General features: G+C 35.0%; 1 protein-coding gene across 2 annotated transcripts in view; it reads left to right on the forward strand.

Moving 5' to 3' along the window:
* Positions 1-21901, forward strand: part of PRKX (protein kinase, X-linked) — a 55316-nt gene that overhangs the window by 29261 nt on the left and 4154 nt on the right. For both annotated transcript variants that reach the window (XM_015277728.4, XM_040661450.2), the window contains exons 3-8: positions 2542-2805; positions 7934-8053; positions 13816-13911; positions 17479-17536; positions 18399-18476; positions 21656-21804. In XM_015277728.4, coding sequence (XP_015133214.2) covers positions 2542-2805; positions 7934-8053; positions 13816-13911; positions 17479-17536; positions 18399-18476; positions 21656-21781 — 742 coding nt within the window. In that variant the 3' untranslated portion in view covers positions 21782-21804. The remainder of the gene's footprint in view (positions 1-2541; positions 2806-7933; positions 8054-13815; positions 13912-17478; positions 17537-18398; positions 18477-21655; positions 21805-21901) is intronic.

The following is a 21901-nucleotide window of genomic DNA, read 5'->3' on the forward strand; positions in this document are numbered from 1 at the left end:
TTAAAGCAACCAAGCTGAAATGAGTTAGTTAAATTTTAAGTTATGTTTAAATATTATATTTGTGTGCTTTAGGTTAAACAAGCATTCACGGACAGTTAACACTAACTTTTTGACAAACAGGGCTTTTCCCAGCCTTCTCCTTTCTTTCTTGATTCATGTGGTTCTTCCTTTTTTTTTTTTTTTTTACTATTACTGATCAGAAAAAAAGAATAATATTTTTGTACAGTTCTGTTTCAGATTCTTTAAACCATGTTATTTTCATCTATTTATTGTGTTCCCATTTAGTATCATTAAATTAAGCACAGGTAGTGTCGTCCTTTGGCTACAAACCAAGGACTATGTGCCAGTGCAGCTTAATTCTGTTTTTTGTAGCACTTTATGATGAAGAATTTTAAAGTAATGCTGTACATCATCTATTTCTGGCATTCATCCTTCCTGTGTCTTCTCATATATAAAAACTTCAAGATTTTTTTTTCTTTTCCTGTTGCATTTATGAAAGAACATAAACAGAGAATTTTTATCAGTTTTCAAACAGAGAAGTTAGTTATTTAGTATACTCTGAAGTTGGTTTTTTGGTTTTTTTTTGTTTGTTTGTTTTGGAAAAGTTTATGTTCTTGGGAGAGCTGTTCATTGGAGACTCACAGGCAATCTTTACTGATCCATTTGAGTGAATTATCATCATTCTGTGGGTTCAGCAGCTCATATGGTACTGTGATTTTAACATGAATCTTGACATTTCAAGAAAACTAGAATTAATAAAAAATAATCTCTCAGCCCTATAACAGTCTCATTTTCTTCGTTGCCATCAGTGTCAGCATCAAGAAACAATATCTTATTGAGGAAAAGTCGCTCTTTGGTTTGGAAGCTTGGCTTGCTGTTCATGTCTTTCTTATCTTTCTTGCTTATCTGTCTTTCTAGACTTACTAGTTTGATAAGGAACCAACAAATAAAAAATACTTGATCTTTAGGATTTTTTGATACTACAGGAGGAGTTAATAGAAGCTGAAGTAACTTCCATTCTTCTGCCAACAGAGTGCATGGAGATAGTGTTCTTTTTTTGACTGTCACAGTAATAGGGATATTTGTTTGTTTAAAAATAGTTCCAGGCATTATCGGAAACTGATTTTCTTTTTAATTAGTATGTTACATTTGGATATATGGTATATGACTTTATTAATGTGGGTAGAAAAAAAACAGCTTAGCGTAGGGGAATGTGAGACAGAAGATTTCTGTATTCTATACTAAAGTATTTGTAAGCTGTGTTATTTCCTTTATCCTTGACTGTTCTTTACTGCACTTAATGAGAGAATGTACCACAGTATTTCTTAAATAATTCAAAAAATTTCTTAGAGGCAACAATGTGAGCAAAAGAAAGTAGTTCTCAGTGGGTTAATTCTGAGACACAGAAATGAAAGAATGCTGTCATTTTTACTTTTCTATTATTTTTGTTAAAGATAGAAGAGAAAGCACTGTGATCTGATGCTTATTTACTACACTTCAGTTGAGGTTGTATGTTTCTATGTAGGAAGGAATAAGCAAAAGGAAGGAGAGCACTCTGGTGTCCTCTGTGTGAACATACTGTAAAAAATACATTTACAAAAGCAGCTTCTGCTCTTTGCCCCACATTGCTTTAGCAGTATTTGATTAAATAAAATGCAATTGTGAGAATTGTTGAGTCTTGGTAGACTAGCAGTATACAAAATCACTTATTAGGTGCTTAGCAGATACCTGTTTTGTAAAAGGCAAAGGAATCTATCAGCTTCCTTTTTAAAATGCTTTCTGTGCACATTCTGAACTATCTGTTTTTACTCTTGAAATCTGTTATTTAAACAGCTGTTACATAGTCCTAGATTATTTGGGTTTTAATAGTTGCACTGTAGTAACCATAAATAGGTAGGTTGATCTGAAAGTAATGCCTCCTGTATATTTCCACGGAAACTACAACAGATACAAAGAGCACAATAACACTGCTTGATAGAGCAAATTCTCAGCTAGAAAACAGTGCTTTTCAACATTGTCACTACCATTAGCTATGCATTTTTGCTGGTGGTGAACAAGAGCCTACATGCCACACTTACGAAAGTCTGTACCAGCAGAAGTAACCCACTGTTGCTACTGCTGGAATGCACTACCCACCACCTCACTGTGCTCACATCCACTGTTTGGTTTCCACAAGCATTCAGCAAACATTGAGGAACATCAATGGGTGCCATTTTTTCTGCATGGAGGAATTCAGTTCCACACCTTTGCTCATCTACGCTTGTGAGACACTGTTTTGTCAGACTGCCCCTCTGCTGCCATCTGTCACACAGCAACAAACTTTAATGGGATATTCACGGGAAGTTTCAACCTCTACTGCCATAACACCAAACAGCTGCCTCTGATGTTGTGGGCCAACGTAATAAAACAGAAGGCATTATTTTCAGAGCAACACTTGTATATTATCTGCATACTTGGGGCAATTCAGTTTACAGAAATTTAATTCTGAAGCAAATTATTGAGATAATTTGTTTATTCAGTAAAATAATATTTTTATTACAGATTCTGGACCTACCATGATGAACGTTTTTTATACATGTTAATGGAATATGTACCAGGAGGAGAACTTTTTAGTTACCTGCGCAACATGGGGCGTTTCAACAACAGCACAGGACTGTTTTACTCCACAGAAATTATTTGTGCAATAGAATACCTGCACTCCAAAGAAATAGTTTACAGAGACTTAAAACCTGAAAATATATTACTAGACAAAGAAGGACATATCAAGCTTACTGATTTTGGATTTGCTAAAAAATTGGTGGATAGGTAAGTACATTTTTGTTACTGTTTAACATACAAAACTTAATTGAACTTGGAGAAGTTTGATTACAGAGCTCAGCATTTCACAAATGTGAAATCACATGATATAAAGGAAGTGGGCTTTCTTGAAATCACTATAACACCTTAGGCATAATTAGGAGCAGTACCACACGTGAGCAACTATAGGAAAATATTTTTATATGCGTACATTTGTGTATTTGGGTTTTCAGTAGTCCTTTTGTAAAAAGAGACTTCAGTAAAGTAAAATGAGGAGGGAATGTTAGATATGTGTTGATATGTTAAATAAGACATAATCTTCCATACAAGTTGAATTACTAAATGCTTTGTAACTGCTTTTTCCTTCGGATTTCTTTTTAAAGAGATTTTTGGTGATGTAGTAATGTTTTTAAGCTGGACACTGTGTTTTCACATCCTTGTTGTTAAAATGAAACTAATATGCAGGGACCAGGTTCAGCAAAAATATTTTATTTAACTGATTTCTACAGTACTGTAGGCCTTAAATCCCTTTTACTAGCATTATGTAAACATTTTGGCAACACATAGTTTTCACCTTTATTTCTCTGTTCTCTCTATTTGAACTACTCTTCCAGAATTATGCATGTATTTAAAAAGAAGCAAGAAAGAAGTGTTATCAGATTGAACATAAGGAAAACAAAATAGCTGTCAAGTTAGAAAAATGCCTTTATAAGGTTTGATATCACGCCCCAGTGCTATCTCTTTAGAGACCATATCCAGTTGTTGTAGATGAGATAAATGGATGACTCTAGTTGAGTTAAGTAGCTACTCATCTTCTTCACTCACCTATTAGCTGCTACTTTTCCTTCAGTTCATGGGGGGGAGCTTTTCCACAGCATGTGGGGGGAAGTCTAAAGGAACATTTTGAAATGAAGGATCTGTGAGAGCTACTCTTAACATCTCTTAGGACATAAAAACCAGATGGGACAGATTAAATCGTGTTACGGTGGTTGTGAAGGTTCCTTCCTGTGTGCTACATGCTTATGGTGCTGTCTTGCCTCAGCACAGTAGAATGCTAGGCAGAAATAAATACACTTGTTCTGTTCACCCTTGGAATTGAAAGTTCTGTTTTAAATTCATGATGTTTTAGTACCTGCACATTTGCTTGAATTCAGTTCCTAGCGAGCAAAGAGATTTATGCATATTGACATTTAAAAAAATAATTCTGATGTAAATTGAATGCTCTCTTTGTAAGACATCTTTACTATTTTTTATTCCCTCCTTTTTAGATGTAGATGCTGCCACTTAGTGGTTATTCTTAATCTGGATTTCTGTGGATTGAAGACAGGACAGGAGTAACCATTCATATAACATGATAGCTCACATGAAAGTATATCTTTCAAACCGAAAGATGAATCTATAAGAGTCAATTTGTTCCAATACAATTTAGGATGTATTACTGTGCATGTAAGCGTACGACAGCTAATAGAAAATACAGAACACAGTTGGAAGGAGTGAGAACTTTTTCATGCAGAGGATAGGTAGCTCAAGTCTTTGGTTTTTTTGTTTCTTTTTGATAACTACATGCTATTCCTCCCACAAAATCATTTTTGCAATATTGCTTTTGTCACTGTAAAAATACGTATTGTTAAAAAGAAAAGAAAATACAACTAAAAACAGACTCCAACTGTCCACTAGCTATCCAGTAACACACTCCCTTTGATTATGGTTATTTTGTTTTATAGACTATTTTTGTTTTATAGTCTATTGTGTATAATAAACATCTAGACCAATACAGTAAATATCTCTACGTGTAAACCTTGTGAGTCTATGTATGTATATATTAATCTGAAAATGAAGAGAATTTTTGTTTTTTAAATATGTGAGGATGTTCCTACATGATGGAAGACAGTATTTTTGAAATAAATTATAAAATAAATTGTTGTCTGCACAGGGCCTAAATAATTACATGTTCTTGATATACATTACTTCGTATAAATGATTCTGTAATACTTAATCTGAAGTTTTCTGGACATGTACTTCTCTCTTCTCACTGTGGTGTATGAAGAAGTAAAGTTTTCTATCTACAGTTTAAAACAGACAAAAAAAAATGTGGGACAGAATAAATCACTGTTATTGATAAGGTATAGGAAAGATTTGCTTTGAGCTTTATAGTTGTTACAGTTGTAGACCTTTCTTTTATGGAAAGGGCATACTACTACTCAAGCATAATATAGCAAGTAAACATATTTCTGATTTTCCATGATTTTTATGTGATATTTCAGAGGAATGTACAAAAGTAAAGTTCACAATTTTACTTTTTTATGCATGTATTTGATTTAGTTTTTGAAATTTTCAAGTAAAATAATGATTTCCATGTTTGTTTTTAATGGAATGTTGTTCACTGTTAATTTTATATTCCTCAGTGTAAATCCCATTAAAAAAAAAAAAAAAAAGACAATAATAACTTAAGTGATTAAGTTTAGATGTTTTTGGTATACTTCTTCACTCTTCCTTAAAGTGGTTTTGTCTCACAACTGTTCTTCAGAGTGGACTTGAATAGAGAAAACAAAAGGCAAGATGCAGCAAGTCTTGTTCTTATGTAATTGTCTTGTGCGTCACTGTAGAAGCAAGAATATCCTGCACAGCAAACTTTTGAGGGCTGGAAACAAAGCCATCTCTGTTGAATGTAATTATGGAGGAACTTCCAGAAGACAACATGAAAAAAGACAATACTTATCTCTGGATCCTCTGTGAGAAGCTTGGCAGGGACTACAGAGATGGATGCTAAATTATGGAGAACACAACATAGTAACCAGCTTCTTCAAATGACACTGTTAACAAGTCTGACAGATATTATTTGATAGCTTATCTTTGTTACGAGAGTATATTTAGTTTGATTTCCTAATTTTAAAATTATATGTTCAATATCGGGATCTGGTCCATTCTTATTTTTATGCTCTATAATTTCTGTCCAAAAGGATGGCATCTAGAGGCTCAGATGAAATACTACAAGTGCTGCTCTGAAAGTAATGCCTCCTGTTTTATTATGTTGATCCACAATGTCAGAGGTGGATGTTGGTGATATGCCACTAGAGGTTAAACTTTCTCACTAACGTTCTGTTACGTTTTGTTGCCACGTCACAGATGGCAGTAGAGGGGTAGTCTGTCTAAATGGCATCTGACATGGAAATGTAGATGAAGTGAAGGTGTGGAACTGACTTCCTCCATGCAGAAAAAGAATAGCACCCATTCACATTCTTCAGCTTTTGCTGAATGTCGATGGGGACCAAACAGTGGATGAAAGGTCAGTGAGGCAGTGGCACCAGCAATAGCGGGTCACCTCCACTGGTACAGGCTTATATGAGCACAACATGCAGGCTCTTGTTTGTCACTGGCAAAAATGCAGACAAAATGGTGGTAACTTTGCTGAAAAGTAGTTTTTTGTAGCTGAGAATTTGCTCTATCAAATAGTGTTATTGTACTTTTTTGTTTTGATTGTAGTTCCAATGGGAATAAATAGGAGGCATTACTGTCAGAGCAGCCTGCATAATAATAAAAGTAATACTTAATACATTTTCCAAAATATGACATAGTTTGTTACTGGACCAACAAGAGAGTACGTAAGTCATGATCATATGGTACAAATACACAGCTTGACAAAGACACCAATTACTGGCAGTTGTTTACTTGCAGGATGGGCTAAACTGGCATAAACAGAAGTTTGTATACTGGATTGTAATACAGTGTCTTAAATTTTAGGAGGAGAGTGGGTCATAGTTTTTTTTAAATGGTAGGCATTATCTTGGCAACTGCTAGATGGCAGCAGTGTGTAAATAGTGCTGCATGTAGGAATTTTCTTGAATGCGACTGATTTGGAAAGTCAGTTTATATTTTCCATCAATTTAAATTATGCCAACCATTTGTCATTAAAAATTGAGGATTTACTCTTACACCAATGAACATGGTTTCAATGGTATGCACAGTATATCAATAACATGCTCAGTTTAGCTGTGGAGTGATTTGCATTTGCTATTTTAAAAATAGGCCTAAAGAAATTCAACTCCTTGCATCTTGAATTTTGAACATTATGACTGGTTATAGGATTAGCTTGTCTAATCCTAATTCCTAATATTTTAGGAATAGTAATACTTTTTTTAAAAGCTCCAATTAAAGTAGTTCTGCAATCTTAGAGAAGCATTTTACTTAACCTTCTAAAAAACAAAAGATAAACTGAAAATGTTGGTAGTCTGAGATGCCGTAATAAAAATTCTGAATATTTCCTTGTGGTTGTGAAGAAGGCGGTTTAAGTGAAGTAGAAAAATGGAAGGAAAGGAAAAACACCTTTTAAAGGTAGTTGCTCTTCATATTAACGCATTCATTACCGGCTTCATTGTTTTCCTTGGAGAACAATCATAATGCATTCACAAATAAGACAATCAGTTTCTTTTTTTCTATAGACTTTGTTTAAAAATTTGTTTAAAAATAAGTTGTGATGTGAAGCCAGGCAAATTCTGCACAGGTGTTTGTACAAATACAAGTTCATGCACAGGTTGCTCTGAAAGTAATAGTTCCTGTTTATTTTCATGGAAATTACAACAACAGTGAAGAGCACAGTAGCACTATTTGATAGAACAAATTCTCAGCTACAAAACATTAGTTTTCACCATAGTCACCACTATTAGCTATCCATTTTTGCCAGCGATCAACAACAGTCTGCATGCCACGCTCATGAAAATCTGCATGGCCATCTGGAATGTGAGTTGTCTTTCACATTGCTCTTGCCACTGCTGGGCCTGTCAAATGTCTGTAGCTTACAGGGTGAAAACTACTGTGAGTGATTACAAAGCAACATATAGCCTAACGGGTATGGTACCGTGCTAGCAGCCAGGAGGCTGAGTTCACTGATGTCTCCTGCAGCCAAGCAGTTTCTTAATTTCCGTATTTTTCCCTGTATACCAGGTGAACTGGATCATGTTACAGCAGTCTTCTGAGATCTGTAGAGGTCTTGCTTTTCCTTTATTCCTATATATAATAAGTCATGTAGACACATCTTGAACGTTTCCTGTTTGTATGTCTTTTTTTTTTTTACTGTAATTTTAGTTCCAATTCAGTCTAATTTTATTATTGTATTTTATGTTTTCTGTTTTCGTCCCAGAACATGGACACTTTGTGGCACTCCTGAATACCTTGCACCAGAAGTCATACAAAGCAAAGGTCATGGGAGAGCTGTGGATTGGTGGGCCCTGGGAATTCTTATATTTGAGATGTTGTCAGGGTAAGTGATAGTGATTAATATATCACAGTAAAACTATGTCAAAGATAAGGTTATGATTCTTTACTAGTTCTGTTTGTGATACTCTGAAGATCAAATTTGGGTTAAATTTGTTATTAATATTACCAGTTTTCATTTTTTTGATGACAAGAATTATGGTGCTATATTTAAAGCAAACAAACAGAAAAGTACCATTACTGGCAGGATATTTGGGGGGAGAGGAAATCACCTTTTTAAAGTAATTTCCCTTTAGGGTAGCTTAAGTACTTTTGTTTAGTAGCTGTTTTTTTCCTAATCTCTTGTGAACAAGAGTTCTGTTAAAGTTGACGTTTTTATATGCAAAACCATGTAAAGATGAAGAGGATGAATACTGGTTTTCTTTGAAACTTCTGTAACCAGTTTCTAGCATAGCAAAGTAACAGTTGCAGTTAGAACTTCAGTCTGTTAATAGATAGATGGTAAGCCGGAAGACATGTCAGTGCAATTTGTGTTAGTACTGAGCTTTGGTTTTCTTTAAACCAAAGCAAATGGGGAAAAGGTTAAATAGTCTGTTTGATAATCAGTTTTCTCAAATGTTATTTCTGGTGTTTTGAAATTTGCTCAATAGCATTATTTTTCTGCATTAATAAAAATAACTGTTTCTCACTCTAAGTATCAGGTAGATAAAAGTAATTGCCTGACTTCGCTCTGATTTTTAAAAATATCTGTTTATATTTTCAGTAAAATAAGTAACAGGGTTAGAGAGAAAGTGAAATTGTGCATGTGTATCAAACGATGCATCCATATGCTTTTCCTAGCTTTTTTTAACTTTTTATTTTTTATATCAGGTTTGTCATTGTTGCTGCCGTAGAGTAAGTACAGATTAAAGCTATATTTTCATAGCTTCCAAAGAAACAGTGTATTTCAATAAGTGTTTGTTAGAACTTCTTCTCAGTGTCAGAGTATCAGTCCCAGTGTGCTCAATGCCTCCTCACAGGCTGAGCATGCATCAGGTTGTTATTATGGCCTTTCGTTCTGAATCTTCGGCCCCATAGAGAAAAGTAAGAACAAAAACTTCCTTCCCTGGATCTGATCTTCCTTTTCTGTGATGTGCCATCAGCTTAGGGCTGTGGTGCTTGAACAGAAAAATTAGTTGCATGAGCAGACTATCAGTGGCTCATTGCTTCAGTATACAGCAAATGTTTGGTGTGAATGAGCCCACAGAACGCTATCTAAACTGTGTCTGAGGACAGTGCTGCAGCCCACTGCTTGGTTTCTTAAAGTCCTGAAGATTTGAATATGCATTTGCTGTGAATCTGAAGGCAGAAAAAGCATAGAAATGTACTAAGAGTTTCCTACTGACACAGGCGAGGTTGGCTGACTCATGTAACAAAAAGTATTTTATATAGGCTGATCTGTGCAGAGGCCAGGCTTCACCTTTCTTCCATGGCTACCTGTATGTGTGGGATTCTTTTCTTGCTTCTTGGAGAGATGAACAAAAGAAACAAGATTCCCAGCAGCCCTTTTCCTAGACAGCATGAGGATGAAAGTGTTTGGGGCAATGACATTAGCTCAGATATTACAATCTCCCAGTGGCTGTCTGAGTGATTTAACTTCCTGCCACAGGATTTAGTGGGGGACCCCTTGTTATCAACGTTTCTGTTCTACCTACCGAATCCCAGTGAAAGGGCAAATCTGTCAGTTTTCCTTTTTTTTTTTCGTAACTCAGGTTGATAGGATTTTCTGTACTAGCATAGTAGTGGAAATGGTTTCCAAGGTTAACGTACTGAATGCAGATGATATTCAAGCAAGATCTCATCTGTGGAGTCAGTGAGATCTCGAGACTTGAGAATACTGAACTGTGACTGCTGCATGTTCTTCTGAAATATAATGGGTATATATTTAACGTAATGGGAGCAGCTGCAGTCATTTCTAGCTGTAGGATTTTCTGCGACCTGACACTGTGTGATGAGATCTCAGATCCCCCAAGCTTAATAGGAACATTTCAGCTATTGAGACTCTTAACTAATAGAGATAAATGATGTGTTTTCTAGAAGACAACTGAGATCTTGCGTTGGCTGATTGACAGCGCAGCTGCCATCCGCAAGTGGTTTTGTAATGGTCTTTCTTTTACTGCAGTATTTCTGATTTAATAAAAATATTGTGTTTATATGCTCTCCAGAATGATGTATATATGCTTCATTTCTTTAGTGTTTGTTTGGGGTCTCATCCACATCCAGTTGTTTTAAAATTCTGAGGTTTTGTGGACAAGGGGTTGAGGAGAGCAGAGACTGTGTTGTCCATCTTTTCTTTAAGAGGAAGTGTTACCACACAGGGTAAATGCTTTTAGCATTTTATCAGCTTTTCACTGTTGTTGGCAGTAGCAATGTTTTAAAACACTTTCCCTCATCAGCTCAAGACATGTCTTGATACTACTATCAAGGCTTTTAATGCAAAAACAGTCATAAGCGGTTTTGTTTTGTTTTTTAACCCCTTAAAATTCAAGGAAGAGTTAAGAAGCAGGACAGTTATTTGAAAGTGACTAAAAATTGACTTCAAGACTAAGTTACTATCTGCACGTAAATGACTTGTGACATTTGGTAGTTATTTCCTGAAGTTACTCTCTGGACCCCAAAAGCAATTGAAAAGAATAGGGAGATGTGTGTGTTAGGAAATGATCTCTCTAAAAACAAACAAAATAGACCACACTTTCCTGTTCTTCAGTGTCTTATTTCACTAACTCAGTCTCTGGAGGCCCATGGAATTCAGGTTCTGCACATTCTAGGTTTAGGGCAAAGTCCCGTTTAGGTTTGAGATAATAAAATATGGGAAGGAGAAAGAACAGGGAAAACCAAGAGTGAGAAGAAATCTTTACAAAGCAGATTGTTAATGTCTGAGGTTTTTTTGAGTTAATCTGAACAATCTAAACAAAGTGGCAGTAGAAGAAAATAGAAGTTAGGAGATTTATGTATGTTGAGTGATTGTGTTCTGTTACATTTTATCACAGAGGAAAATATACTTGTTATTTAACATATTATTTGTGTTAGATGATTATTGTACTGTCATCAGAAATACAACTAACTGAATTTCTCATTTAGTGAGAACTGTGGGGTTTTTTTGTTCTGTTTTGGTAGTCACATGACATAGAGTCATAGAATCATTTGAGTTGGAAGCGATCTTTAAAAATCACCTAGTCCAACTCCCCTGCAATGAACAGGGATGCCACAGCTAGATGAGGCTGCTCAAAGCCTTGTTCAGCCTGACCTTGAATGTCTGCAGGACAGGGGTTTCCACCAACTCTCTGGGCAACCTGTTCCACTGCTTCACTACCGTTATCGTAAAAAAAAAAAAAAAAAACCTATTCCTTATATCCAGTCTGCATCTCCCCTCTTTTAGTTTGAAGCCACTTTCTTTTGTCCTATCACAACAGACCCTTTCATACTTGGTCTGTCGTTTATAGGTAGATAATGATTTCTGCCTACAGTTTCTTATTTCAGACTTGTTTTGCCCTTGAGGTTTTGCAACACCTCTTCTTCAGTGCTAAAACGATCTGTTATTTTTGAGACCAGTGTCAATGCCATTGTTACGCATCAGTTAGTAAAAGGAATGGTTTGCAGCTGTTGTCCTATATACGGAGAATTTTTAGCTTTTTTCAGTAGGTGGAAAAAAGGCAGCTGTTTATATTTGCCTTGTGGTGTGATGATGATTTGAAGCTCAAGGGGTTTTTTGTTGATTCATAAGGTAGCTTCCAGCACAAGTATTGTGCTGTTGTGTTAAAATTCCATGCTATGTGTTACAGATTGACCAGTTGCATGTAGTATCAAAGTCAAGTTATTTGTTTTTTGAGTAAGAAGAGTTTTCACCTCGAATCTCATATTGCAGTACAGTTCAAATACACTTTAAGCAATATTGCCATTAAATTTTTATATAGCCAAATGTAATTTAAAAGACTAATTGAAAGATAACATCGTAATTTAGCATTTTTAAATTAGGAAAGTACAAAGCAAACTTAACGTGCACAGATGCATAGAAACATATGCAAGTTCCTTATTCTTCTTGACTTAACACCTCAGCAGCATATAGAATATTTGGAGATGAAGGAAAAAAATATGCTGTATTACATATCGATCTGCTTACTGCAGCAGGCACATTCATGCTAAGACGTTCAGAGGTCCAATTCTAATTGCCTTTTATAATTCATTAATACACATTAACAAATAGAAAATTGGAAGTTGAGTCTACTGTTTGTTGCTTTGCTTTGGAGGATGTGAAGGACATTACACAAGTGAAAAAGAAAGTTTATGTGATATGGTGTCTGGTTTGCAAAAATGTCACGTTTTAAATGTGTCCATTTTGCTTCTTCTTTTCTATCAAAGCAGTAATTCATAAAAATGTAAATATTTTTCCTGATATCTGTATGTTCTTCAGTTTCAATAGTGAGAATATTCAGTTTTTCATAATAAAAACAAACAGTTTGTTCATACTTCAAAGCTCAGAAAATTATAGCCCTTTTTCCCTTAAAAAAAAAAAAAAAGAAAGAAAGAGTAAAGACAAATCGTAGTCATATAGAGAAGAATTTGGCTATGTCTGTGACTGAATATTAGAGTATTGAAAAGGAAATGCTAACCTATTTCACCATCAGCTAAATAATGAAGCATTTAGCACTTCTGAAAATATGTACACAGAGGAAATAAAGTATGGTACTTGTTGAGAAATAATATGCTTTAAGTAATGTGAAATTAAGGAAAGAACTTGAGATGAAGAAATGTTTTTGCCCTTGTTTCTGCTGCCGGTGACTTCTGAAACCATCACCACTGTATTTGTATTGTGTACACGTGCATGCAGTTTAAGTCTTTTAGAATGTAATTACAAAGTGTTAGGAAAATGTGAAAACATTTTATGTGTTGAGGCTCTTGTAACAGTATTTGAGATTTTGAATACTATCTGTATTAATTATATCCAGTTTCTGTTTTGTAAATGTTTTGAGGTAGAAGCATAAGAGGGGTGTTGTATTACAGAAGTCAAGGTGGGACAGATTAGTGAATGAATAGTTATTCCATTCCCCTAAAATATTTCCTGTGGTATTTTCTAAAATGATGACTCTGAAAACCTCCTGGCACTTGGTCAAAGCTGAATGCAGCTGTTGTACGGAAGTACCTACACTCTGAGCCTCTTGCAGTAGTTGGGGTCAGTGATATACTGGTAAGGGAAGCACAGCAGAAAATTTTCTCGAATCTTACTGTTAGATGTAAGACTGGAAGCAGTCTCTCTGATAGCTCATGACTTTATGGAGAATTCTATAGAAAATAAGTGTAGAATTTAAATTGTATCTTGATTTCCTCGTCATCCTGGAGAGATTAAATTGGTGCTTTATCTGCAGATAAATGTAAAAGAGACAATGCAGAAAAGACAGCTGCACTTTAAAAGACTTCTGGGTTCTAAACAGTCTGAACAACGTGTGTCCTTCAGACCTTCTCTAACAAAGCCTGTTCTTAAGCTAAAGAAGTACAGTAAATAACTGAACTGGACAACCTGTTTGTATGTAGGGCTTTGACAGTTTGGATGGAAACTACTCAGTGGTTACAGGACAAAGTTTTTGCAACGGCAGCCTCAATATGGCTTAAAAATTTTTTTACCAAGTTAGTATTTGATTGATGATGTCCTACCAAAAAGAACCATGTAATTAGTTTGGGGAGATTACTATAACATCATAATATTTGCCAGATTCTTATTCTTTTTTTTTCTTTTTTTTTCCTAACCTCTATAAATTTGTTGTGTTAAAATAGGTTTCCTCCATTTTTTGATGACAATCCATTTGGTATATACCAGAAGATTCTTGCTGGCAAAATAGATTTCCCACGGCATTTGGATTTGTATGTAAAGTAAGTCTGTGACTCCCAAGCATGTCTTTTATATTCTAATTTCCTTCTGAGCATTCTTTCTGAAAGGATCTTCATAGAAGATTCTGATTTTCTGAAACACTAAGATGGAAAATATTTTAGATTGCCTTTACTCTTACACTCAAAGTAAAATTTTATGTCTGATAGACTTCAGACAGGAGATACAGTTGTTATATACTATCTGCCTCTCGTACTTTTCTGCATATATTGGAATATTAAATGCCTTCCTGCATCGTGCAAAGCTTATTGGTGCTAGCATGGTGTGGGAGAGCAAGAAAAGAGAACTATGAGGAGATACTTTAGCATGGATAAAAATTAGGAGGACACCATACTGTTCCTTTGTGTAAGTACCACTTAAATCACTCTTGACATAACTACTAGAACTCTGATACTTCTGAAGTTCCAGTGTAAAATGGCACTTCAGATAGTGGAGTCAGAGTTCAACATGCAATCTTAAATATGCATGTCTGTTTTCTATTCATAATGTTTTTCAATCGTTACAGGTGTGTAGCAGATAAATGCTTCTTTCCCCTATTCCAACATTCCTTCATTAAAAGTTCTGTCACAGAAATAATTGCTAATAAATTTTAGAAGTTCTAAAGTGCAGTTGTAGACATAGGTGTCTCTACTCAGATATAGAGATGATTGCATGAGTGAAGGCAGGAAGTTATTCTTACATACCCATGCTAATCTTTCAAGGTATTTTGAAGTGACCTGTAGAAATGGCATTTGCTTAATGTCAACAGTAGTTTGATAGATTAAAATGCTGTATGGCAAATATAACAAAGTCTGTCCAACTTTATCTGAACATTCATGAATTCTCCTGCAAGGCTATTAGTTTGGGAGAAATTTTTAAGCCTTCTCTGAATCATCAGGTTCACTGAATCAAATCTGTCTATGTCAGATTATGCTCATTAGTGTCTCTCATTCATGTCTATTCTTAAGAGTGTTTCCTCTCTATCTTGAAGCAGTTTCTAACTAGGGTAGTCTCCTGCAGTCTTCTTAACCCAGTCTATTTTAGGAAATAGTGTGCATTTCCAATGTGCATTAAAGTATAAAAGTGTGGCCAGAACTGCATAGCTCAAATTAGGGTATTTGGGTAGGTTGAGTTAGCATAGAGTATCTAGCAGCTTTGAAAGCATTTGAAAGTAGAGCTGTTGTTAGTTTGTGCTTGTATTTAGTGTTCACAGATTGGCACTTACCTCTACTATCCAGAAGACACCTGATGCTGTACGTTTCCTAGTTATGATATTAGGCATGTATATGCAGGTTTTGCTCTTCAGTCTGGACATAAATTGCAGGATACATTAATCAGCGTACTTGCTGATACACCTCTTTGCCAGTTTTTGTTATCCAGATGTTCTTTCAGCCTGTGCTTGGCAGTTCATTCCCATTACATTCCTGCCTTTAAGGGGTCTTGTGGGATTCTGGTTTGGACTTTCTTCCTTTCACACTTTGGTTTTGAGTGATCTCATCCATTGACTTCACCTGCTCTCCTTAGTTGTTAGTGTAATTTATGTCTCTTGTTGCAGCAACTTCCCTTTTTTAAAAAAAATCATAATATGCAGAATAGGTCTCACATCTTTGCACCATTTTCTTAAAGGACTTGCTAAGATTGTTTTGTTCTAGTAAGACTGTTCGCTTTCTTACTTATATCCCTTTCGCTTTTATTATCTTCTTCCTAGCAGTTGTTATCTCAGCAAGAATAAGGACTGTCTTGTGTCCTATCTTACACATCCATGCTATATTCAAAGTATTCATGTCATACAGTATTTGTAACAATTGAATTATAAGTCTTTGCTCTTAGGCAACAAAACTTCTGTTTTGGTAAACTTTTCTTGCAAAGACAATTTCGGAAAATGCCAAATGAATCATCGGTGCTACAGGAAATCTGGAAAGACCTTGATGTATAATCTCATTCTCCATGTACATACAGCAGCTTATCAACTGATTCTAATGTGGTGATTTCTAAATTGTTCTTGAGAAACTACAAAGTAAAGAAAGACTCAGCTGTCACTTGATTTGAATTAATAGCCATTTGTTCTATTGAATGCAGCATTTGTTCTTTTTTTTTTTTATGACAATACACATCACTGAGTTGAGCTATGCTTTTCTAATATCAGTTTTTCAAGCTAATAAAGAATGATCCTTTAGTTACACTGGAAGAGCAAACTCCATGATTTCACTTTGGCCGTATATCCTGTGTCTCTCATTTTGTTTTTCTGGGTTTCTTTTCAGTTCTACTCAGCTGAAAAGATTGTTTATAGCCACTTTCGTAGCCTTCTCTGTGAAGAACTGGAAGAAAATATTTCACTGAAGGTCACTGTAAAAAGAGTCAATTGCTATATTTAATCTAATCCAAACATCGACTGTCTGAAACTATCATGAGAGTTTAAAAGAAAAAAAAGATTTCTGCTTTGACTTCTTTATTCTCCTTTTATCTGGCGATTGAATATTTTTCCAGTTTAGTTTTAGAACTATATCCTGCCAAATACAACAGCTTTTGAAACAGTTCAACACATTCACTGTGAGTTCATGTATTCTTTGTTCATACACTTTTGTGATTCCTAGGATACATGACACAATATTGTTATTGTTTTGGAATAGTAGGTGTTTGAACCAAGGGTGGAAAGAGACAGGTATGCCACGTTTGCCTTTTTTATTTTTTATTTTTTCTGTATAACAGCTTGCTTAACCTTCTGCAAGGCTAAGGAGTCTAAACTGACCATATTCTCCAGATCTGTAGCTTTTCATGCAATATTGAAACTTTCAAGTCTGTTGAGGCTGTAGAAACGAGAGGTGACTAAATTATTCTTACCTTTCATTGGAAGTTTGTGAAAGCAGAATGATACTGTGCTGTACTGTGTAGCACAGTAATAATTGAGATACAAATGAACTGCTTCAAAAATATGAAGCCAGATTTTCTCCCAACTCATAAGTAATCAAGTGAACTGAATAAATTATGCTCATTTAGTTTTATGTTGTTTGCCACTTAAAAAGTACTTTGCGCTTAAAAAAGAAGCACTTTGTGTCTCTGAATGTATTTTGATCTTTTAGAAGTTGATGCGGCTTTATGTAGAGTGGTTCAGTGATCTAACATCACAGAGGAAGATTTTCATTTTCAGTGAAGCGAAAGCTTGCAGATCTTACTAGTTTTATGAAGATGAGTAGTTCTTCCAGAGACTGAATATTTAGCTGTCACAGAATTTAAATTTGAATGTATGAAGTAGAAGGTGTGGCTTTATCTATATTTTATGTATAAACTAGAGTTGTGTTCTGCCAAACAGATTTGAGATCAATTTTGGTATTCAGAATGCCCAGGAAAGTACAACGATGCAAAGAAAGACAGTACTACTGGGGGAGAAGGAAAGAAGAGGAAAAAAAAAGATAATGACTTCTAGCTCTCCTGAAATGCAAAATAAATGAATGGATAAATTATACACAGTATTAACTAGCCAAAGTGATGTATGCTTGTATTCTACAGCATTTGAATGGCAGTCAAATATATATTGCTTCTGCTGAACAGAGAACATGTATTCTTTATTGCAGAGACCTTATTAAGAAGCTACTTGTGGTTGACAGGACAAGGCGATTAGGAAATATGAAGGTCAGTATAAAATGTTAGATGTAATGCACAAGGTGAAAGAATTTGACAGAAAAGACTTAAGAATAGTTTTTGGTTTTATAAGCATGAGTTTGAGTTACCTATTTCCAAATGTGATTTCTGTTGTGTAGTTCTAAATGAAAAGTTAACTCTATTTCTGGAAGTTACACTCATATTGCTATCCCCCTCTACTCAAAAGTAAAAAAAAAAAAAAGAAAAAAAAGTTTTTTTCCTTAATGTCCATAACTGAAACCAAGCCAGCCAAGAGAAAATAATCACTACAAAACAATAATACCTTTAACCCTATATCTGAAATGAAAAAAAATAAATGGTTTTATATATATAAATATTTTTATAACAGTGTTTAGGACTTCTTGTTGTCAGTACTAAACATCTATAACATTTGGTAGAAGTATTTCCTAGTACAGTCTTCTACTTCTACTTTACACTCCACCAGCCCACAGTTAATTTTTTTATTAGTGTGAGAATTAGAAAGCAGGTCTGAATAAGGGTAATTCTATAAAGCTCCAGAGTAAACTGAAATAAATAAAACTACAGTGAATGGCATTGCGGATATTTTAACTTTTATCTCCCTTGTGTAAGAAGAATGCTAAAAATAGATAAATAAATCAGACCATACTGCTGGAACTCAGGATCTGCTAGGGGAATAACACCTGTAAATTTATCCTGTAGAATCTTTTATTGATTATCTCCTGAAAAAATAATACAAGGTTAAATAAACCACTGTTTTTTTTTTTTTTATGGCATAGTTCTTATAGTTCTTATGTTGAAATACATGTCTTGGCATTCATATCATTTATTAATTTTTTTATTATTATTATTATTTTACTTATTTTTTTTTAAGAATGGAGCAGATGATGTGAAGAGACATCGATGGTTCAGGTCTATAGACTGGGATGCTGTACCTCAAAGGAGACTAAAGGTACCTTCTGAAAAATACTGTATAGGACATGCCAACGAGCAGTTATTGTTCATTTGAACTATTCTGTTGAAATTTTTTTTGCTGTGTGTGTATGTCTTTGTGTGTGTATGAGTATCTGAGTATTTATATCCATCAATAATTATACTTTTTTTTCCTTTTGCACTGCAAAGTTAATTTATTTGAATGTCTATTCACATTTTGTGTGCAATACACTTATGAATAGTCAATTTAAAAAAGCCTGCTTTGTTTGCTGAAATCAGGTGGTTAACATTACGTACAGTACGCTGCAGTTTTCATTTATAGGTCTTTGTAAGTAACTACTGTTGTAGGATTGAAAGAGTGTTGGTGTGGGGTTGCTTTTGATTGCATTTTTGTCATCCTCTTGTATTTGTGGGAATATTTTCTCTGGGCTTTAATTTTTTCTGCCGAGTTCAACTCAGGTAAATGTTTTAATAAAATGTAAAGCATATGGGAGTAGGAGGAAGAGGAAAGGTGAGAGAGAAGGATTTATGAATGTAATTCTAACATAAATTTTAACAGCACTGAATTCTAGTATTATATGAGGGCAAATGTTTGCAAAAGCTATCAACACTGTAAAATTCTTTTTAAAGAACTTTGGAAGTAAACCCTTCTTTCTTTCCTCAAAGTTCTAACTGGAACAATTTCTCACAGAAGTGATTTTCAATAACATAGATTGCCATCTCTAGTCAGTCAAGTACTAATTAGGTGTTTAGATTTACTTTTATTTGCATGGCTTTTTACAATGAATTTCTAACTAGATAATTTGGGAAAAATAGATAAGAGGTGAAAATGCTCATGAGGTATTTTCATGAACAGTATCCTAATGTAATGCTCTAGGCAGTTTTTTTTTTTCAATATTTTATGTTGGGATTACAACACTCAATTGACAATTTATCTACAGGTGTTACAACAAAGGCACATTTTTCATATTACCTACCATAAATTCTGATCGCGCAGAAATCACAGATTGGAATATAACATCATAGTAGAAATTTCAACTCTGCTTTACAACGATCTGTATTACTAAATAAATAGCAAATAGTATTAAAAAAGTGAATGTTAGTCTCAGATCCAAGCACCCTTTATGCAGCATTTTTATTAAAAAAACCTCACTGGCATTTAGGTGATGGATTTGAAATTGTGTTTCTTATTTTTTGTGATGATTACATTGAACTTTAGAACATGAGGATGATATGCTACTTAATTATTCTTCAGAGCAAAGACATAAATTGAGTCAGAAGTTTGCTTTGTGATTCCGCTTCTAAAAATAACAATTTTGATAATCTTCATCTTTTATATACTGATGAAGAGATGGAAAACATGACATAATACATGCATTTTTCCTCTAAAAAGTATGAGTTGTTCTGTTGTACAAGTGGAGCATTGAATCAGTCTTGAAATGATCTTATATGTTAATATTTTGCAAATAACGTTACATGCTGCGAGAGAGAACGTAATTTTGTTAATGTTAATTCCTCTCTCTGCCTCTCTATTACTTAACAAAAGTTGTTTCCCTGATAGTTTGCTTCCAGGGAAGCAGGGCTATCAGGCATTCCCCCTCTTGGACAAAATAGCTCTGATTTTTCTTGAAGACCCATTTTCCATGGGCCTTGAGGCTCTTTCACATTTTGAAAGCAAGATCAGGATAAAGTAGGTTTTGGGCCAAGCTGCACCTTCCCTTGAGTTTAGCAGTAGCATTTTGGCAGTCTTCAGTCAGTTTGGGTAGCTGTCACTGCATAGGAAGTTTTGAAAGTACATCTTCAAATAGTTTTTGCAGTTTGGGAGCATTGGAGTATTGAGATAATGAAAGGCTGTGACCTGGAGCGCTGTCCTACATACCTGTGTCCCCCCACACACAGTTCTCCAGAACTCTGCATTAAACATTAAAGCACAGAAGCTGAGCTTCTGGAGCAAAGCAGATTGTGCACATCTTCTTAAGAGTCTGTGCAGTATGCTGTGACTGCCATATTGCCAAAACAAGGCTTTGTTTTTGATTGAAGTGTGGAGGTACTGTCTGTAAGGACTTTTCTTTCCAGCTTGAAACTTGCTAATTTCATTTTTCAAAGCCTAAAATTTCAGATTAGATCCCAGAGCCAATGGAAACCTTTATCAGGAAATGGAGAACAACTTCACGCTTTGTAATTTTTTTTTTGCTGTAAGTTTCTTTGGCCAATTTGGTGTCCTTTAGGTTTTCTCAAACTAGAGCAGTATGTTTGGTATGCTGATACTTAAGGTCTCTATATCACTAAGAAGGGCATAGACATGAAGGTCACTTGAGTAAGGAAATGGTTTTTTCACCTGTAACTGATTAAGTGTTTCAGAAAGAAGGTTTGTCACATTTCTGTGCCCAGAAGGGCATAGTAATCTCAGCGCTAAACAGAAAATAGGGGAAAAAAAAACAACTGTGAACTGGAAATCCAAATGATCTTCTGAGGAAAGAGGTAGAAAACAAGTATTTCTCATTGGACTTCCAATTTCCATAAAATCCAAAGATCCATTTGTGTTAAGATGCTTTTACAGACATCCTTGTGAAATCAGTTTTTTACAGTGCAGCAGTTTCATTATGTGCTGCCTAGAAAAAGGCGTAGTAGATAGTACGAGGCACATACACGTTAGTCATTTCAGCCTCTTCAAATGCAACCAATCTGTTTTGAAAGCAATGAAGGGAAGGCTTTTTTTTTTTTTTCCTCAATTACAAAGCAATTACCTGCACTACTATCATGACTTTATCTTAGTTGAGAGGGATCTGATGGCGATTATGCTGCTGCATGCCAGTTAGCCAAAGAGTGAAGGATGAGGAGAGTGGCAGAGTACTCTGTAACATGCCTGGAAGCTTAACTGAAATAATCTTGTGCAGTAATTAACTTCCATTTGCAAAATAGCTGGCGCTTGAATGCTAAACAAATAGATATCTGCATTATAAGTGTTTTTTTGTTTGGTTGTTTTGTTTTTTAACTTCAGACAAAGCTTTGGAACACGTACATGTTGCTGTAATCTTTTCTCTCTCAACGTCAGTCAGTATTGGTGAAAAAGGTGAACTTCTGTAAATGTACTCCCTTTTTTTTCTTTCATTTTTTACAGAATTTCTGTTTTAATATGATGGAGGGAAGCAGACTGATAAACCATACTAACTTTTTTTTTGTCCTTATTCTCACTAGCCTCCTATAGTGCCGAAAGTATCCAATGATGGAGATACTTCCAATTTTGAAGCTTATCCTGAAGATGACTGGAACAAAATGCCTCCAGTACCTCCTAAAGATCTAGAAATTTTCAAGAACTTCTGAATGCAACATCTACACTGGACAAGGTATGTTTACAGGCCAGAAATCCTCTTCAAAAGATGACAGGTCGGTGAGTGAGAGCCTTCTGCAGAAACTACATCATCTGATTCATAACAGTGATTA

This window comes from Gallus gallus, chromosome 1 (assembly GCF_016699485.2).
Source record: "Gallus gallus isolate bGalGal1 chromosome 1, bGalGal1.mat.broiler.GRCg7b, whole genome shotgun sequence".
Lineage (NCBI taxonomy): Eukaryota > Metazoa > Chordata > Aves > Galliformes > Phasianidae > Gallus > Gallus gallus.